Raw genomic sequence first — 14,966 nt, 5'->3', positions numbered from 1 at the left:
CCGGTTGTGGCCGGGCCAAGATAAAATACTGTTGCATGGCTGAGACTGGACATAGTGAGGAGGCACACTGGGGAATAACCAGTGAGTGCCCTTCCCTAAAAATGTCAGTCTTGGAGGACTTGAGCGTGACAAGTATGCGCTGCGGGCGGGCCAGACATGGCAGAAAAGTAATGCAATCTAATGTAAGGTTAAATTTAGAGCTAAATTTATGTAACCCGTGATAGGTAAACTCGCTACAACGAAGAAAGGCAAAAAAGGCGAGAGTAAAGGCAGCCCAGATCATGGAAAAATCCCTGGGACCTAACCACTTGTCAAGGATGGGGCGAATAGCTAACAGGACCCGGGGGGTAACCGGCTGACGGCGAATGCGAGGGGAACCCTGGTAACGGAGAATACCCCGGAGAATCTTTTGGAGAAGAAGACGCCCTCTTAGGGGGTCCTCATACCCTGAAAGAATATGAAGATTACGGACTGCTGCTAAGTAGATTTTAATTGTACTGTGACGAACCGTACGAGCTAGGAAGGATGCAAAATAAACAAGGGTCCCTTCGGATGCGGGAAGAATAGCGCCTTCTGGTGTTGTAAGCCTGTTCATGAGGCAAAACTGAAGAAACCGCTTTTCCCCAGAGCTATATGTTCGGTTGGTGTTCACTGATAAGGCCCAGTTAGCGTACATCCAAACGTCATCCTTCAGAGGGTCATGAAGGAAGGCGGGATGGAACAGGGGCTCTGGTCGGCATCGGGAGCGAGTTCCCGGAAGCGGCTGACCTGAAAACGGGAGAGGGCATCAGCGATTTCATTGGAGACTCCCGGGACGTGACGGGCCCGCACCAAGAAATTATGTTTCATGGAAATTAAAACTAAGAAACGAACTAAGTCCATTATTCTGGGAGCTTTGGAATGGCCCGAGTTTATGATGGCGACAACGCTCTCATTATCGCACCAAAACTGAAGGCGTTTCCCCGAAAAATGGGGGTACCAGAGTGCACAGGCAAGTACAATAGGAAAGAGTTCCTGCCATTCGATACTAATCCCCTTGCGTTTGTCAATGAGGATGTGAGGGGGCCAACGCCCTTGGAACCATTTACCATTAAAATACCCCCCAAACCCGATGGTGCTGGCAGCATCGGTGTACAATTCGAGGTCAGGGGTAGAAGTTACAAAAGAGTCTAGGAAAAAGGAGCGCCCATTCCATTTAGCGAGAAAAGCTTTCCACATGGTGATATCCCGAAAAAATTCCTTGTTTAGGCGAATATGGTGAAAACGGCTGGAAGCCCCTCTAGTAAGATTAATCATGCGTTGTAGGAAAGTCCTTCCCGGGACAACAACTTTACAAGCGAACTGCAGGGTACCTATAAGGGATTGGAGCTCCACCAACCGGGCCGAGCGGCGATTGGCGAAAGAATCGAGGAGCTGTCGGATTCTGGTCAATTTATCGTCGGGTAAGCGTGCCTCCATGCGATTACTATCAAGGACGATACCCATGAATTCTAAATCCTGAGAGGGGCCCAGGGTCTTTGATGCTACCGTGGGGACCCGGAGGGACATAAATACCTTTAGGAGGGTACTAAAGCTCCCCAAGCATGCTAGTTTCGTGGGTTCAGCGATAAAAAAGTCATCCAAGATGTGAATTACGTGTCTCAAACCATAGTTATGCTTTAGGATCCATTCCAAGGCATCAGAAATCTGATTAAATAAAAAGGGAGCACTACGGAGCCCAAATGGGAGGTAAAGATCTACTTAGTAGTGGGATTGCCAGTAAATACCCAGAAGGTTCCAGTCGTCAGGGTGAATTGGCATAAGGCGAAAGGCGGATTTGAGATCTGTCTTGGCCATGAATGCCCCAGGGCCCAAGGAGCGCAAAATTTGTACCGCATCGTCCACCCGTACATACTGAAGGGAATAGGGGTCTTTTGGAATGTGATCGTTTATGCTGTCACCCTCAGGGTAAGAGAGGTGATAGATGTTTCGCCACTCTGAGGAGTGTTTCTTGGGGACCACGCCTATGGGATGACACTGGAAATCCGGGAGTGGTGGGGAAGGGAAGGGGCCCGCGACTCTACCCAACTGCATTTCCTTGTTAAGGTTTGCTGAGACAACCTCTGGATGTTGAGACACGGAGAGCAAGTTGCGTGACACCCGGGTTTGTTGAGGGCCAAGGTAACCTATGCGAGCACCATACCGGAGGGCATTAGCTAAATTATTAACAAAAGAGCGATCAGGGTGATTAACTAATTCTAGTACTAAGTTATCTACATGTAAGGGAGTGGACACTGTGGGTCTCTGGTTCTGCTGGCGCTGTGACACTTTACTTTTTGCTGCCGACGCTGGGACTGGCGGTCTGTCTGGAACTGCGGCAGTTGAAGGCGGCGTGTGTGTTGGAACCACACCGGCGGCAGTTATGTGGGAAGTAGCAGGACTGGCGCTGACAGCCGGAGGGCTTGTTGAAGTCAAAGCAGACCAGGGCTGGGCGGCGGGGCTTTCTGCTGGGGTCCTGATTGGGACAGTCGTCGCTATGGTGGTAGGGGCTAGAGCACACAGAACAATGTGGCTTAGCAAGACCAGAGAAGGTGACGGTCCAAAGTTCAAGATCGATTTTGTCCCAGGGGAGGCTAAGATCGTATGCGGTACGCCGTCTAAACTGTTCGTCATAAGACAGCCACGCTAAGCCTTTAAACTTTGATACAGCTCGACTGATGATCTGCTGATATTTGATCAGCTCCAAGGATCTGTTGGGGTAGGCGGCGACGATTACCAGCATGTAGGTGGTAAAGGCATCGAGCCACTTTTGGAAGGTATCTATGACTGGCTTTTTCCGTTAGCGGGGAGCCCTGGGAGCCTGGGGAGGACTCTTCGTATCGCAGCTGCAGGGCGGGGGACTGGGACCGATAAATGGTATCGGGGAGAAGTAAACAGAAATCAATGTACTCACCACGGAGTATTTTGTCCTTAAGTGATTTGTCCATGGGACGGTTCAGGCCTAGAGGAGTGGCCACGTTTTGCGAACGCGGAGTGGGCGTGCTTTGGTCAAGGTACATCCTTGCTGTGGCCTCACGGTTAGGGAAAGAACTTAACGCTGCCTGAACAGTGGACGAGACGGTGTCCTGGATGGCGGCGAGTTGGGCTGGCGTGAATACGAGAGCACGATCGTGTGCCTGATCGGGCTCGAAGTCCTCCATCTGCTCCTCGAACAGCTCACCAACCGATGAACCGGCGTCGTAAACGTACTCATCACCGTCCGATAGCGGGGCTTCGGCCGTAGGTTCGGTCGTTTCGACAGTCCGTGGTTTACGTGTACGCACAGGAGCGGCAATGTTCTTTTTTCCTCGACCACGAGAAGGGCGTCATTTAGGACGTGCTGGTGCGGGCGTTGTCGCTGCTCTAAGCCTTTCAATGAGGCGAGGACGAGTGATCCCGTGATCGGGAGATTCAGTTGCTGCAAGCGCAGTCGAAGGATTTCACCGGAAAGCTTTGTAAGGTCGTCGTTTCGGACGGTTGTAGCAGGCCGAGGATGAGGACGTGGACGAACCATGATGATGAACGATAAACAAAATTTTTAAACGTGTTTGCGTTCGTGCAATACTGCCAGGATAATGCCCTGGGATAGTGTTCTGACGCTTTTATAGCGAGACAGTGACTCAAAGTTCGGCCAATAGGTACAAACGTACTGTAAACTAAAAGACACAACGTGGCAAACTACTAGCCATCAATAGGGCTTTACAAAACGAGAACCAATCCCAGCAAAGGTAAGATTCATTTCTAGACAATTGTGCAACACATTGGTACAATTTCCTAGCCATGAAAGGCTTTTATCCTAACCCTACTGAATAGAGAGTATTCATTTATGAATGAGGCTTTCGTGTATACATTGTTGTCTGGGGTCGACACAACATTGCGTGACCAACCACCCCTAAGGCGTCACGTTCCATTAAGCGCATTTTACCGTTCGGTAAAAGCCTTATAAAAGTTGTTGTTGAAAAATTGTTCAAGTACTGTAGTCGACGGCTGAAGGTGTTAGCCTTCTTCATCGAAAATGATTGGTTAAACGTTTCCATAAATTAAATGAGTATGTGGTCACCAAAATCTAGAGTTCAAATTATATATTCTGTACGTGGTTGATAGCAGGATTACTACAATGAATATTTATCTTCATAATCACCCTAACATCATGGTATTTATTTTCAAAAACAAAAACCTTAAAATTACGAATAATGTTATTTAGATATCCTCGTCTTCAAAATCAACATAAACTACCATGAATTCGGTAAAGAACCCGATAAATTCTACTAAAAAAATGATTAAAAATAAGAGCAATAGCTATTTCCTGGAAAGGATCGACGAAAGGTCAAGTTGAGTAAATACTCATAAAAATAAGGTAAGAGAGGTGTTATCATTTTTGGGAAACGTAATTGAAAATATCTTTGCGATTGCAAGTGTTTCTGAGGAAACGTACAGCTGCTTATACCGAATTCATGAATATTAAGAACAACTAAGTACAGTCGAACCTCCCTTTGCGACCACCTCTGGTAAGCGACCATCTCTCATTAGCGACCACTTTTCCAAAATACCAAACGTTTTCAAGTCAAATCACTATAGATGGAACCTCTCGTAGGCGACCACCTCTCGTAAGCGACTACTTTTAGAGATTGTTATTGAAAATTTTCAATTGTTTTTAACCTCCCGTAGGCGGCCACTTGACACACAATCTGCTGTTTCTCTCACGGGCAGAAATTGTAAAATGTGTGACAGTAACATATTGGCCCACACAATTACTGCGGACGCCGTATTAAAATCTCACAGCCGGAGCTACCAGAAGTGTCTCCAGAAATAGCTTAGCATTGAAGCAATTGATTACATACATATTCACTATAGTGTACACTAGTACTGAAATAATCTTTAATCACGTTGAATCCCTTGTGGGACAGAAAATTTTTTATCTTGTAAATAGCATGCATGACCGGTGATGACTCTCTCTCAACGTTGTATTACTTAACAGAAAAATTGTGGCGATAAAGAATGTAAACTGGATTATGTAACAAACAAACAAAAGCGAAAGTTGTGGATGTTGTAAGCTTGAAATTTAACATTGCAAAAATGCCGTTTACCGTTTGCTCCTAAATCAGGCAGTCTAAAGAAAGTTATTACTTTGGGTTTCGATAAGCACTGGCAAAAGGGTTAGGTCTCCGCAGTTACCATTTGTAAATTACCCGAAATTTAGACCCCCTGTGGTCTGACCTCTGGTAAGCGACCACATATCCTTGACATTATGGGTGGTCGCTTACGGGAGGTTCGACTGTATGAAGAACTACAAGGTATTATCTCTAGAAAGCTGCGTAACGAAGGAAATGAGTCTACTGGTCTTTTTCTGTGATATTCCCCAAGCCGAAATATAATTTGTAATAAGTCCCAACACTAAATAAAATTCCTTTAACTATTTTAACGCCAAATAATTACGTTGTAAATATCAGTTTCATCATTGACAATTTTTATCATCTAACAAAATGTGCGGACCCTTTCTGACGAAAAATATATCGAAGAAAGAAAGAAACGAGATAAGAAAAAAAAAATAAGACACTTATGCCCCAAGATTTGTCTACAACTGTAGCTACAAGTGGTCAACAGAGGAGTGGATGCCCAGTCTGATTATGACTTCTTTAGCGATATTTTTTACTTTGTCGAAACCACAATGTTTGTGGCGTAATTTGCGTTCTCTTTATAAAAGTTTGCGAATATAATTTTTATTCAAAAACGCCTAGATTAATTGTAACGAGGAAAACGCCAGATTTTGAAAAAAAAAAATGGACTCTCAATTGCAAAGGTTAACAGTGAAGTCATGGGATAACGGCCGGTTTTGGATACTGATACCGAACGTAACACAGTAAATCTTGCGACAACCGCAGTTTTGGGTTCTCTTCATATTCGTTAAGTCACGAGATAACGGCCGTTTCTACAATGCAGGTCAAAAGTGTTGGGACACTTAGCGAGATACTACTGAAATAATCTCCCCCCACCCCCTCCCCCCCAAGCAATGTTGAGATTTGACACTACAACACAGATTTCAACAAAAATACTGTTTATCTGCATCTTCCAACATTGTTTGGGGGGGAGGGGGGTGGTACGCTCCAATTGTGACCCCAAAAAGCCAACTTTACTTGGAATACATGATTATTGGACAGGTGTCCCAACTACTTTTGACCTGCATTGTAGAAACACCCTACAGTATACAGCTGTTTCGACAAAGGTTGTCCAAAAAAAAAGCGTAAAAGCGTATGCGACGATGCCAAAAGGTAGTCTGGGAAATAAACATTTCAATAAATTTCAATAAAAGCTCAGAATCCATAAAGCCTCGACCGTACAGCGAAGACTTGAGATGGCGGGCAATATGAGGATTCTGAGCTTTTATTAAAATTTATTTGGTATTTCCCAGACTACTTTTCGGCATTGTCGCGTACGCCTTTACGCTTTTTTTTTTTGGACAACCTTTGTCGAAACAGCTGTATACTGTAGGGTGTTTCCAACCGACGAAACAGCCGTAACTGTAACGCGGCCATTGAAACATGGGACAACGGCCGTTTTTGAAAACGCCCTATATACCGAACATATCGCAGCCGTTAAGTCATAGGATAAACTGTAGCCTCTGGTTCTGTAAATATTTGTACCGCACAAACGAGCATAAAACCATGCATGGGATAAGAGCTGCTTTAAGCTAGGAAAAATTAAATATCAAATGGTCGTATTCTGAAATACACTAAAGAACAAAACTGTCCAAAAATCGTTGCTATATACAAAATTATTCCATGAGATAGACCGCCATACTACAGTTATTGAAGGAACTAATTGCTATTTGTTACTTGTTTTGATTTCTATTCACCGCTTTAATGCAAGAGCTACATTTCTTAAGTAAGTTCAGTTGTGATAGAAACCCAAACAAACTGAAGCGAATAAAATATCTTAAAAGTTCAAAGTCCCCACAATGTAAGAGTTTTAGCCGATGTCCCCACAATCCAAAACATGTGTAAGTTTTGGTCTCCACAATTCGTGTAAAACACGTCCCCACAGCGCAAATATCGGAATTTCTAAAATTTTTTGAAGTGCATAGCATACCCTAAGCGAGTACATACAAACGCCATATACATTATTCGGATATGTATCACGGAACACAGGGTGCCCACAATGTAGGTTGGAACCCAAGTCCCCACAACCCGGAAAGTGTGCGTATGTATGTATGTATGTATGTATGTATGTATGTATGTATGTATGTATGTATGTATGTATGTATGTATGTATGTATGTATGTATGTATGTATGTATGTATGTATGTATGTATGTATGTATGTATGTATGTATGTATTGTGATATCAAGAGACCCACAAAAGCAGCCAAATACTTCTGTGCAAGAGAGCAAGAGATGTGTACCTCTTCCATACATTATTTGTGTTTCTGTGGTGTTTGAGGGTTATTTTAGAGTGGTTCCAGTGCATTTTAAATGCATGCATTATATACATTTTTAATAAAGAGCGGAAAGCAAGGAACCTAAGACTTGTTTCAGTCACCCTTGAATGGCCCCAAACATCAACTAGTAAGGAAGTAGTCCGAGCAAGCTCTTGCATTTGCAGTGATAGGCAACATGGCGTTTGTATGTTGCTGTCATTTCTCAGACAAATGTTTGGGTCTTATTGTGTTGGAGAAAAAAAAAAGAAAACCTAACAAATGTTCAAGTTCAAGTTGCAGCATGGTTTGCAAAATATGTATGGATACAAAGGAAAACTCTTCACATAATCTATGGATTTCTGCCCTGCATTGTAGGGTTCAACCAAGTCAAGGTAAGCACGGTTGTTCTTGTGGGGAAGTATTCAAGCCAATGGCTCAGATGAAAATTCTGTGATAAAGCATTGCTACCTAGAGTTTCATTTCAATATAGCTATTCATAAACCACAGAGATGAAAAGTAAAAAGTTAAGCTGTAGTACTGTAGTACTCTCACCTTGTCCTTCCTGTGAGGGATTTGTTCGATGTTGGTACACGGGGGTCCTTTGTTAGTGACAAGGACATCGCATAAGCTCGCTGGCAAACAATAATGGTCAGCACACGCTTTTTTCAAGTTTGTCAGCGTGAGATCCTCATAAGGGAATGCCACAAATTCCCTTGGCTGTACGGGACGAAATGTCTGTTTGTTGTCTGGCTCTGAAGCCAAACGTTGCACGATTAACTCATGCGGAGCGGAACAAGATTTCTTGCTCTTGCCCTTTCCGCGAGGATCCGGTCGCTGTCTTTTCGCCTTCAGTTCATCTTGTAAACGGTTCCATACAGTTTGCCTTTTATTCATCTCGATAAAAGGACGAGGTACAGTCCAGGCCAGGTACAGCTTGCCGCCGTTTTCAGATGACTCCGCTGATGTAACGTGTCGCGGGCTATGATAACGATGGGTCACTTTACGACATCTCATTTTGAGAAAAGAAATTTATTGATTCAGTTCGGCCCAGCGTTATCATAGCAAAATAAAAATTAATTTGCATTTCTACTAAGGGAGTTTATTATGTTATTTTTTTGTTTGTTTTCGATTTAATTTAATTAATTAATTAATTAATATAATTATTATTTTCTTTAATTTAAATTTTCTTTAATTTTTTTTATTGAAATTTATTTTCATTTTCATTTTGTTTCTTAATTTTTTTTAAAATTCAAATTTCATTTCTTTTTTTATCTTTAATTTCATTCTTTCAATTTTTATTTTAATAATTTTTTTGTATTTTTATATTTGTGTATATTTATTTATTTACTTTGATCTTTTTTTAATAAGTTTTCAATTTTCTTAAATAAAACAGGCATTTCCAATCAGTTTTTCTATGATAATAATGGGCCACCATAGATTTGTTTATATCAACACGAGCCAAAACAAAACAATAACAGACATATATTCGTTGCTTCACTGGTTGACCATAAATCAACACATAATTATTGTCAAGAAAGGATTGGATTCTTCATTTGGTAACTTTGAGACGTTAATTACCAGTTAGTTTCGAATTACTTAGAACGCATAAACAAAACATGTAGCCTGCGAGTAAGCTCTCTTGGCGGTGGGGGCGGGAGGGGGAAAGAGGAGAGAGCTTGTAACGATGTCTCTAGCCTCCCACGCAGACGTTCTTAGGGGTTCGTCACGCGTTCCTGCCCCACGAACGTCTACTGAAACGAACAGCCACTTCCGTTCGTCGGTAAATTGCCTTTGTCTGAACAGACCAATCAGCATTGACTCATTATGGCAAGTAAAGCCAACCACATACTGCGAAACAGTGAAAATCATCAACCGTGGAGATATTTTTAAACCCCGCTTCCGGACGTACATGTGCGATTGAAATTTTCCCTTCCATAACACCCTTTGCATTTTCTTCAGTGATTTCACTGAGAGAAGCGATAAGAGTTCCAAGATTTGCCAGTTTGTCTACCTGGTCTTTCATAAGATTTACAAGCGGCGAAACCACAACAACAATCAGTGATCAGCAGCTTCAAGAATTGAATTGTAAACAAACGATAGAGCTTGATAAATACATGTAAGTGACTTTCCATAACCAGTTGGAAGGTTTACGAACTCATCAGTTTTCGTCTGCGCAAATTGCACTATGACTTCTCTTTGATACGCTTTCAACTCCCTTTTACCAAACGTTTGGCACACCTGACCAAACACCACATTTAAGTCCGCCATCCTGTCTCGGGTAATATTGTTAATATCAAACACGAGTTTACCCAAAGTTGGGAAAAGGATCCTAATTGGTCCGCAGTCGACGAACGGAAGTGGCTGTTCGTTTCAGCAGACGTTCGTGGGGCAGGAACGCGTACCGAACCACTAAGAACGTCTGCGTGGGAGGCTATGATGTCTCAGGAATTTTCATTTCTGCGTCGAAAAAGTCGATGCAAAATGCTGATTGGTGGATATTGAATTTGGCACTGACGTCATTGCTCTTCGCTTGCGTCGTGTTGACAATACAAAAATGGTGGAAAGCGGCGTTTCTATTCGTGAAGGTTGGGAGAATTTCTCTAGAATTAAGACCCGAACAAAGTCAAGCTGCCAATGCAAAGTCAATGCTTCAAAGTAGCGATGTTCTTGCAATTTTACCTATGAGATTTGGCACACGTTTGATATTTCAACCGGCTTTTGCTACCGCTGCAGCAATTGAAAGGAATCAACATCAAACAAAGGTTGTTTGCCCATTGCAAAGTATCATTATCGATTACTAGATCGTAGAAGCAAGAAGAATGGGGATGTCTGCCGCTTTGATTGTCGATATTTCAGATGAAGAGTCAAGGTCGGCCAATTTTAAACTTTTGTTTGGTGTTTGGCTCGGCCGCAAAAAAAATATGGACATCTTTCAGCTTACGCCACAAGTTAAAGCTTTCTGAATACAGTAATAACCCATGTATAAGAACCTGAATTTTTCAATTTAGCCTAAATAGGTTCTTATATAAATGGTACTTAAAGCAAATTTAGGCTACCAAGGTTCTTAAAATAGGTTATTATATTTTCATATCAATTGGATCTGAATATACTATATATATTATAAATATCATCTCATAATACAGTATAATGGCAAACACAATAGACATACAACATGGTACTTAAGCTTGAAAGAAAAAAAAAAAGTAATGTCAAGTTACTTTTAAATAGATGACAATCTTAATTCAGCAGTTTCTACCTAAGTATACACTTTCACAGCAACCCCACTGATAAGAACCTAACTTAAAATTTTAGCCTAAATAGGTTCTTATGTGGAGGGGGCGTAAAATGAAAATTTAAGCCTAACAGGTTCTTATACGCGGGCTATTACTGTATATTGTTTCAGTTCCGAGTGCTTCGGTACGGCGTTAGCAACGAACTGCCAGTTTTTTAGGGCAATGTTTTTTAGAAGCGCAATGTTTTCCTTTTCATCTGGCACTCTCACGTCTGGTTCACGACATCACAAATTTCACACGGGTTGACTGTTCCAATGCTGAACCATACTGTCGATATTGAGGATTGCGTCCTCGTTCTCGGAGATCCGGCTGCAAAATTGAGATCCCAACGATTTCTTTGCACTGCTTCTTTTTTTCCTGGCCGGGCTGTGTCCAGTTTTCGACATTTTTCTTTCCAGTAGTTTTGTGGCGTTGACACTGAAGTCGGCAAGATTCGCTTGACCCTTGGGACGACATTTGTGACCTCGGCCTTTTGGTCATTCGGCTTTTAGTGCGCTCACAATAAAGTTAAACCCTTCACTAAATGTTATAATTTTTGTGGCACACGGTAGGCATACTCGGTCAGAGAAACTAGAGTTTTTGTTAGCAAGGATTCCCGTCTTTCGAAGTGTATCTGATAACATTGTACCTTTCACGTGTTTGTTTACCAGTACCTTTGCTATCGTTTCCAGTTTGCGCTGATTGGTTAAATTCTGACAGCTAGGACAGCAGGGAGCCGCGGAAAGTATTGGGGGCGGCATTCAAATTCCTGAGACATCGTTGCAAGCTCTCTCCTCTTTCTCCCTCCCCCCACCCCCAAGAGAGCTTGCTCGCAGGCGAACAAAACATGGTAAACATGGTGCCGGGGAAAGAAAAGGGGTTTAACCCCTTCCCCGGCTTTCCCGCCGGGCGCCATCACCATATATGTCCTTCCTGGCCGGCCAATGCTTTTTTGTTTTTGTTTTTAAAAGTTGCTACTGACTTGTTGAGGCCCCATTTGCACTAGTCCGAATGAAAAAGACAGGATTTCAAAATTATTCCTATCTGTGATGACGAGGTCTTCGAAAGAAGTGAGATTTAAAAAAAAAAACATTGAAAGAACTGTATTTCATTGAAAGAGACGGAATCCTGGCTAGCGAAAAATAGCGCATGATATTTAATGAGACGCAAACAAGTTTTTTTTTGCAAACCGTTGCATTCTGTGGGGGAAGAACGTCCACCTGGCAAAGAAAGATTCCTGTATAACTCGGAATCTAGATACAGTTTCACCGCATATTCCTCCCCTTCCCTGAAAAAAAAGAGTAAAGGCTCCTGTGAGCCAACTTCGTGAGTGCGGAAGTGAATAGCGGTAAGGGTAAAGCAGTACTCGCATCAAACTACACTCTACAACTAAGGGTTCGTGGACGCCATGTGAGAATAAAGTGTGACCTGAAACGTATAAAACATTGTTCGCATTTTGTTTGGTTGGCCCAGACTCGAATATCAGCCATAAAGGCTTAATAAGGGGCCTCACGGACATTTGTTCCTCATCCTATGCCGCTGAGATTTTTAGCCGTTCCCCTCAGCAAGATTGAGCTTCTTGAATAGTTTGAGTATCTTTAAAGAAAGTTTCGATTTTGGAAATTATTTAGAGCCTTTGGAGTGGTTGGCTTTTAAAGGCGAAAAAGAAAATTTCCTGTTATCTCTGGAATTTTAGGGTGTCTAACTATGTGGCACCCGTGGCGCTACGATTTTAACGGTCAAATGACTTCTGACCGCCAAAGAAGCAGGATTGAGCAGGGAACACCCTCAAACGTTTCTCCACCGTGTTGTCCTCTTCCATTTTTCGCGAAAGCCCCATTGATTTGTATAATGATCTCGGCCTTGAGCGGCTTTCAACGCGTCGCTTTACTCACCAAAATAAAAACCTACGAAGGCTATATACATCGGTCGAGTATTCTTTAGACTATTTCTTTTTTTTTTCGAACTCCAAAAAAATGTGAATTTTTTTCATTGAATGAGGAGAGCACCTAAAGCGAGCCGTGAGAGTACGCCACATGCATTTGAAAGTTTACGACCAGCGACCGAGTGACATTTCACGTTACGATAACTCGTTCATTGCGCATGCGTGAAAGTTTACGATCCATCGACCGAGTGACGTTTCCTCAACTTTACGGTAACTTGTTCACTGTCCATGTGCGCGTTCACGAGTTAAAAAAACGAGCAAATAAAAATCTCCTGTAACTGCTCGATTTCCTCTTTTCCTTGAGGAGAAATTTCTAAAGTTAGGTAGACCAAAACACGCCCACTTTGCAAGGTAAAACGAGTTCATCTCGCTCCACTATTCCTAAGAACGGAACTTTGTTATCTTGCACGTGACATTAGCAGCACACCAGTTACTGGTTCAATAGCACTTTCAATAAATTTACATTAAATCTTTTTTTTTTTTTTTTTTTTTTTTTTTACAGCGAATGCTTAGCGTAACTCCTGAGTTTACACCACAGCTATGATTGTTAAATTGATGACAAGTGATCGGTAAAATTTCAGAAACTTACAAATTTTAGAAAATTAGGGAAATTTTTTATTTCAATCGGAATCCGTTCCTTCTCGTCCCATCCCCGCCCCCCACCCACCATCCTGCTATAACCCCCGGCGTTGTATTGAACACGCCATGAAAAAGAAAAAAGAAAGCGTGCTGTCTTGTATTTGACTGCCTTAATTGAACTGCATATTCTTCATTTAGGAATTATTTTCAACGATTGAATCATAACGCTCTAAACACTAGAAACAATGGGAAAGCAGCAAAAGTGCCCAAGGTCAAACTGGATTTTGCGCGCCGTTGTTTTTATTTTTTAGGTGCCTCAATATTTAATTCATTGCCTTTAAGTTTGAGAAACATTAATGCTAGAGTATTATTTAGGAAAGCCTTGGACGATTATTACCTGTAAACTTTTTACTGTAGTTCTAACTTAGGGCATGTTTTGCTTTTACATATTTTAGTTATTCTTATTTGTAAGTGTCTAATTCTCGGTCAACAGCAACCCGTTGATAACATCATTCTATACAGAAGGGTTATCGTGTATAAATATCCGATTATTTATGCTTTATCATCCCGCCAGCATTGGGCTGCTGTATAGTATACTTTTGTTGCCCCTCGACACACCTCGATTGAAAAACTGTTATTCGATTTCCCGTAAGGAGAGATCACTGATCTTGGCTTTCCTCTATCGACAAAGGAGCATCTACGGGTTGAATAAATAGAGAATAATACATGGGCGCGCGGAGATATGGAATTTATCTTCGAGTGTTCACATCGATATTGAACGAGTGTGCACAGCGAACGAGTGAGATATCGAATGTGAACACGAGAAGAAATTCCATATCTCCAAGCGTCCATGAATTATTCTGTTTATTATATAAACAAGAATCAGCCATTCTATTAACCAAAACCATGCCATATAGTCGAGAACCCGATAAATGTATTTCATTGTTTAAAATACTCCAGTGAAAACTCGGAGCTCTACAAAGTACAGTAAAAAAATAAATAAAAATATTAAAAATGTCCGGTATCTTGTTCAATAGATAAATGATAAATGGTTAATATGTTCTCCAACTATCAAATATCAATGGATACGCAAGTGCTTCGTCTTTTTGGCTCAGTCCTGTCTACTCCTGACTAATACCATTTTAACTGCTGTCACTGTCCAAAACCCGAAGCCTGCGGTATTTTTTTGCATTTGGGACTTTCCGCAATCAATGTGCTGGATGCAAGCGACGAGGTGGTAGACATATGAACATGATTTTTTTCTCCAGTGATAATATATATATTTAGCCAAGCCTAAAAGCGGAGCTCCAATTTTTTTCATAGGATTTATAGAATTATCTGCTTAGCGTATGAGTGTAATAACCTTACCAGTTTCCATCCTTTCTGCAAGTTATTTATATTTTTAGTGCATATGCAGCAAACTGCACATCAACAATAACAACAACAATGTAATACAGAGGGCAAATTTTTTTGGAATGCCGATTTGTTGTAACAGAAGGCAATTTTTCTTCATTTTCCTTTCCCCGAGGGCAAAATTACTTACTCCTGATAGGTCCAGCGGCGAAAATACTCGCTCCAGATTGGCTGAGCACGCCAGTTCTACATTTCGTTGGTTTCTTCATTTTGTGTCCAAAAATAACGAGTTCTTTCAAGTTCTTTGGAGTTCGACTGTTTAAGCCGGGTTGTTTGTACCACAAATACATGGAAATCATGATCAAGTGCTGCAGCTAGAAAGAAAA

At 41.8% G+C, this 14,966-nt stretch overlaps 2 protein-coding genes and 1 pseudogene across 2 annotated transcripts in view; all 3 read right to left on the bottom strand.

Moving 5' to 3' along the window:
• Positions 1–8,330, bottom strand: part of LOC146470866 (uncharacterized) — a 145,374-nt gene extending 137,044 nt beyond the window's left edge. The window contains exon 1 of the mRNA XM_085121484.1: positions 7,984–8,330. Coding sequence (XP_084977610.1) covers positions 7,984–8,325 — 342 coding nt within the window. The 5' untranslated portion in view covers positions 8,326–8,330. The remainder of the gene's footprint in view (positions 1–7,983) is intronic.
• LOC146470868 (uncharacterized) lies at positions 691–1,478 on the bottom strand. The gene has a single exon (XM_085121387.1). The coding sequence runs from the start codon at positions 1,456–1,458 to the stop codon at positions 691–693; it is 768 nt and encodes a 255-aa protein (XP_084977513.1). The 5' UTR covers positions 1,459–1,478.
• On the bottom strand, positions 2,309–3,329 carry LOC146470867 (uncharacterized; annotated as a pseudogene).
• Positions 8,331–14,966: the final 6,636 nt, after the last annotated feature.

The sequence above is a fragment of the Pavona decussata genome, unplaced genomic scaffold (assembly GCF_977016875.1).
Source record: "Pavona decussata unplaced genomic scaffold, jaPavDecu1.1 SCAFFOLD_109, whole genome shotgun sequence".
Lineage (NCBI taxonomy): Eukaryota > Metazoa > Cnidaria > Anthozoa > Scleractinia > Agariciidae > Pavona > Pavona decussata.
This window is presented reverse-complemented; position numbering and strand designations above follow the sequence as displayed.

What these genes read in the sequence shown, in the direction of transcription:
- LOC146470868 (XM_085121387.1), bottom strand. Translation starts at nt 1,458, where the DNA reads ATGGAGGCACGCTTACCCGACGATAAATTGACCAGAATCCGACAGCTC.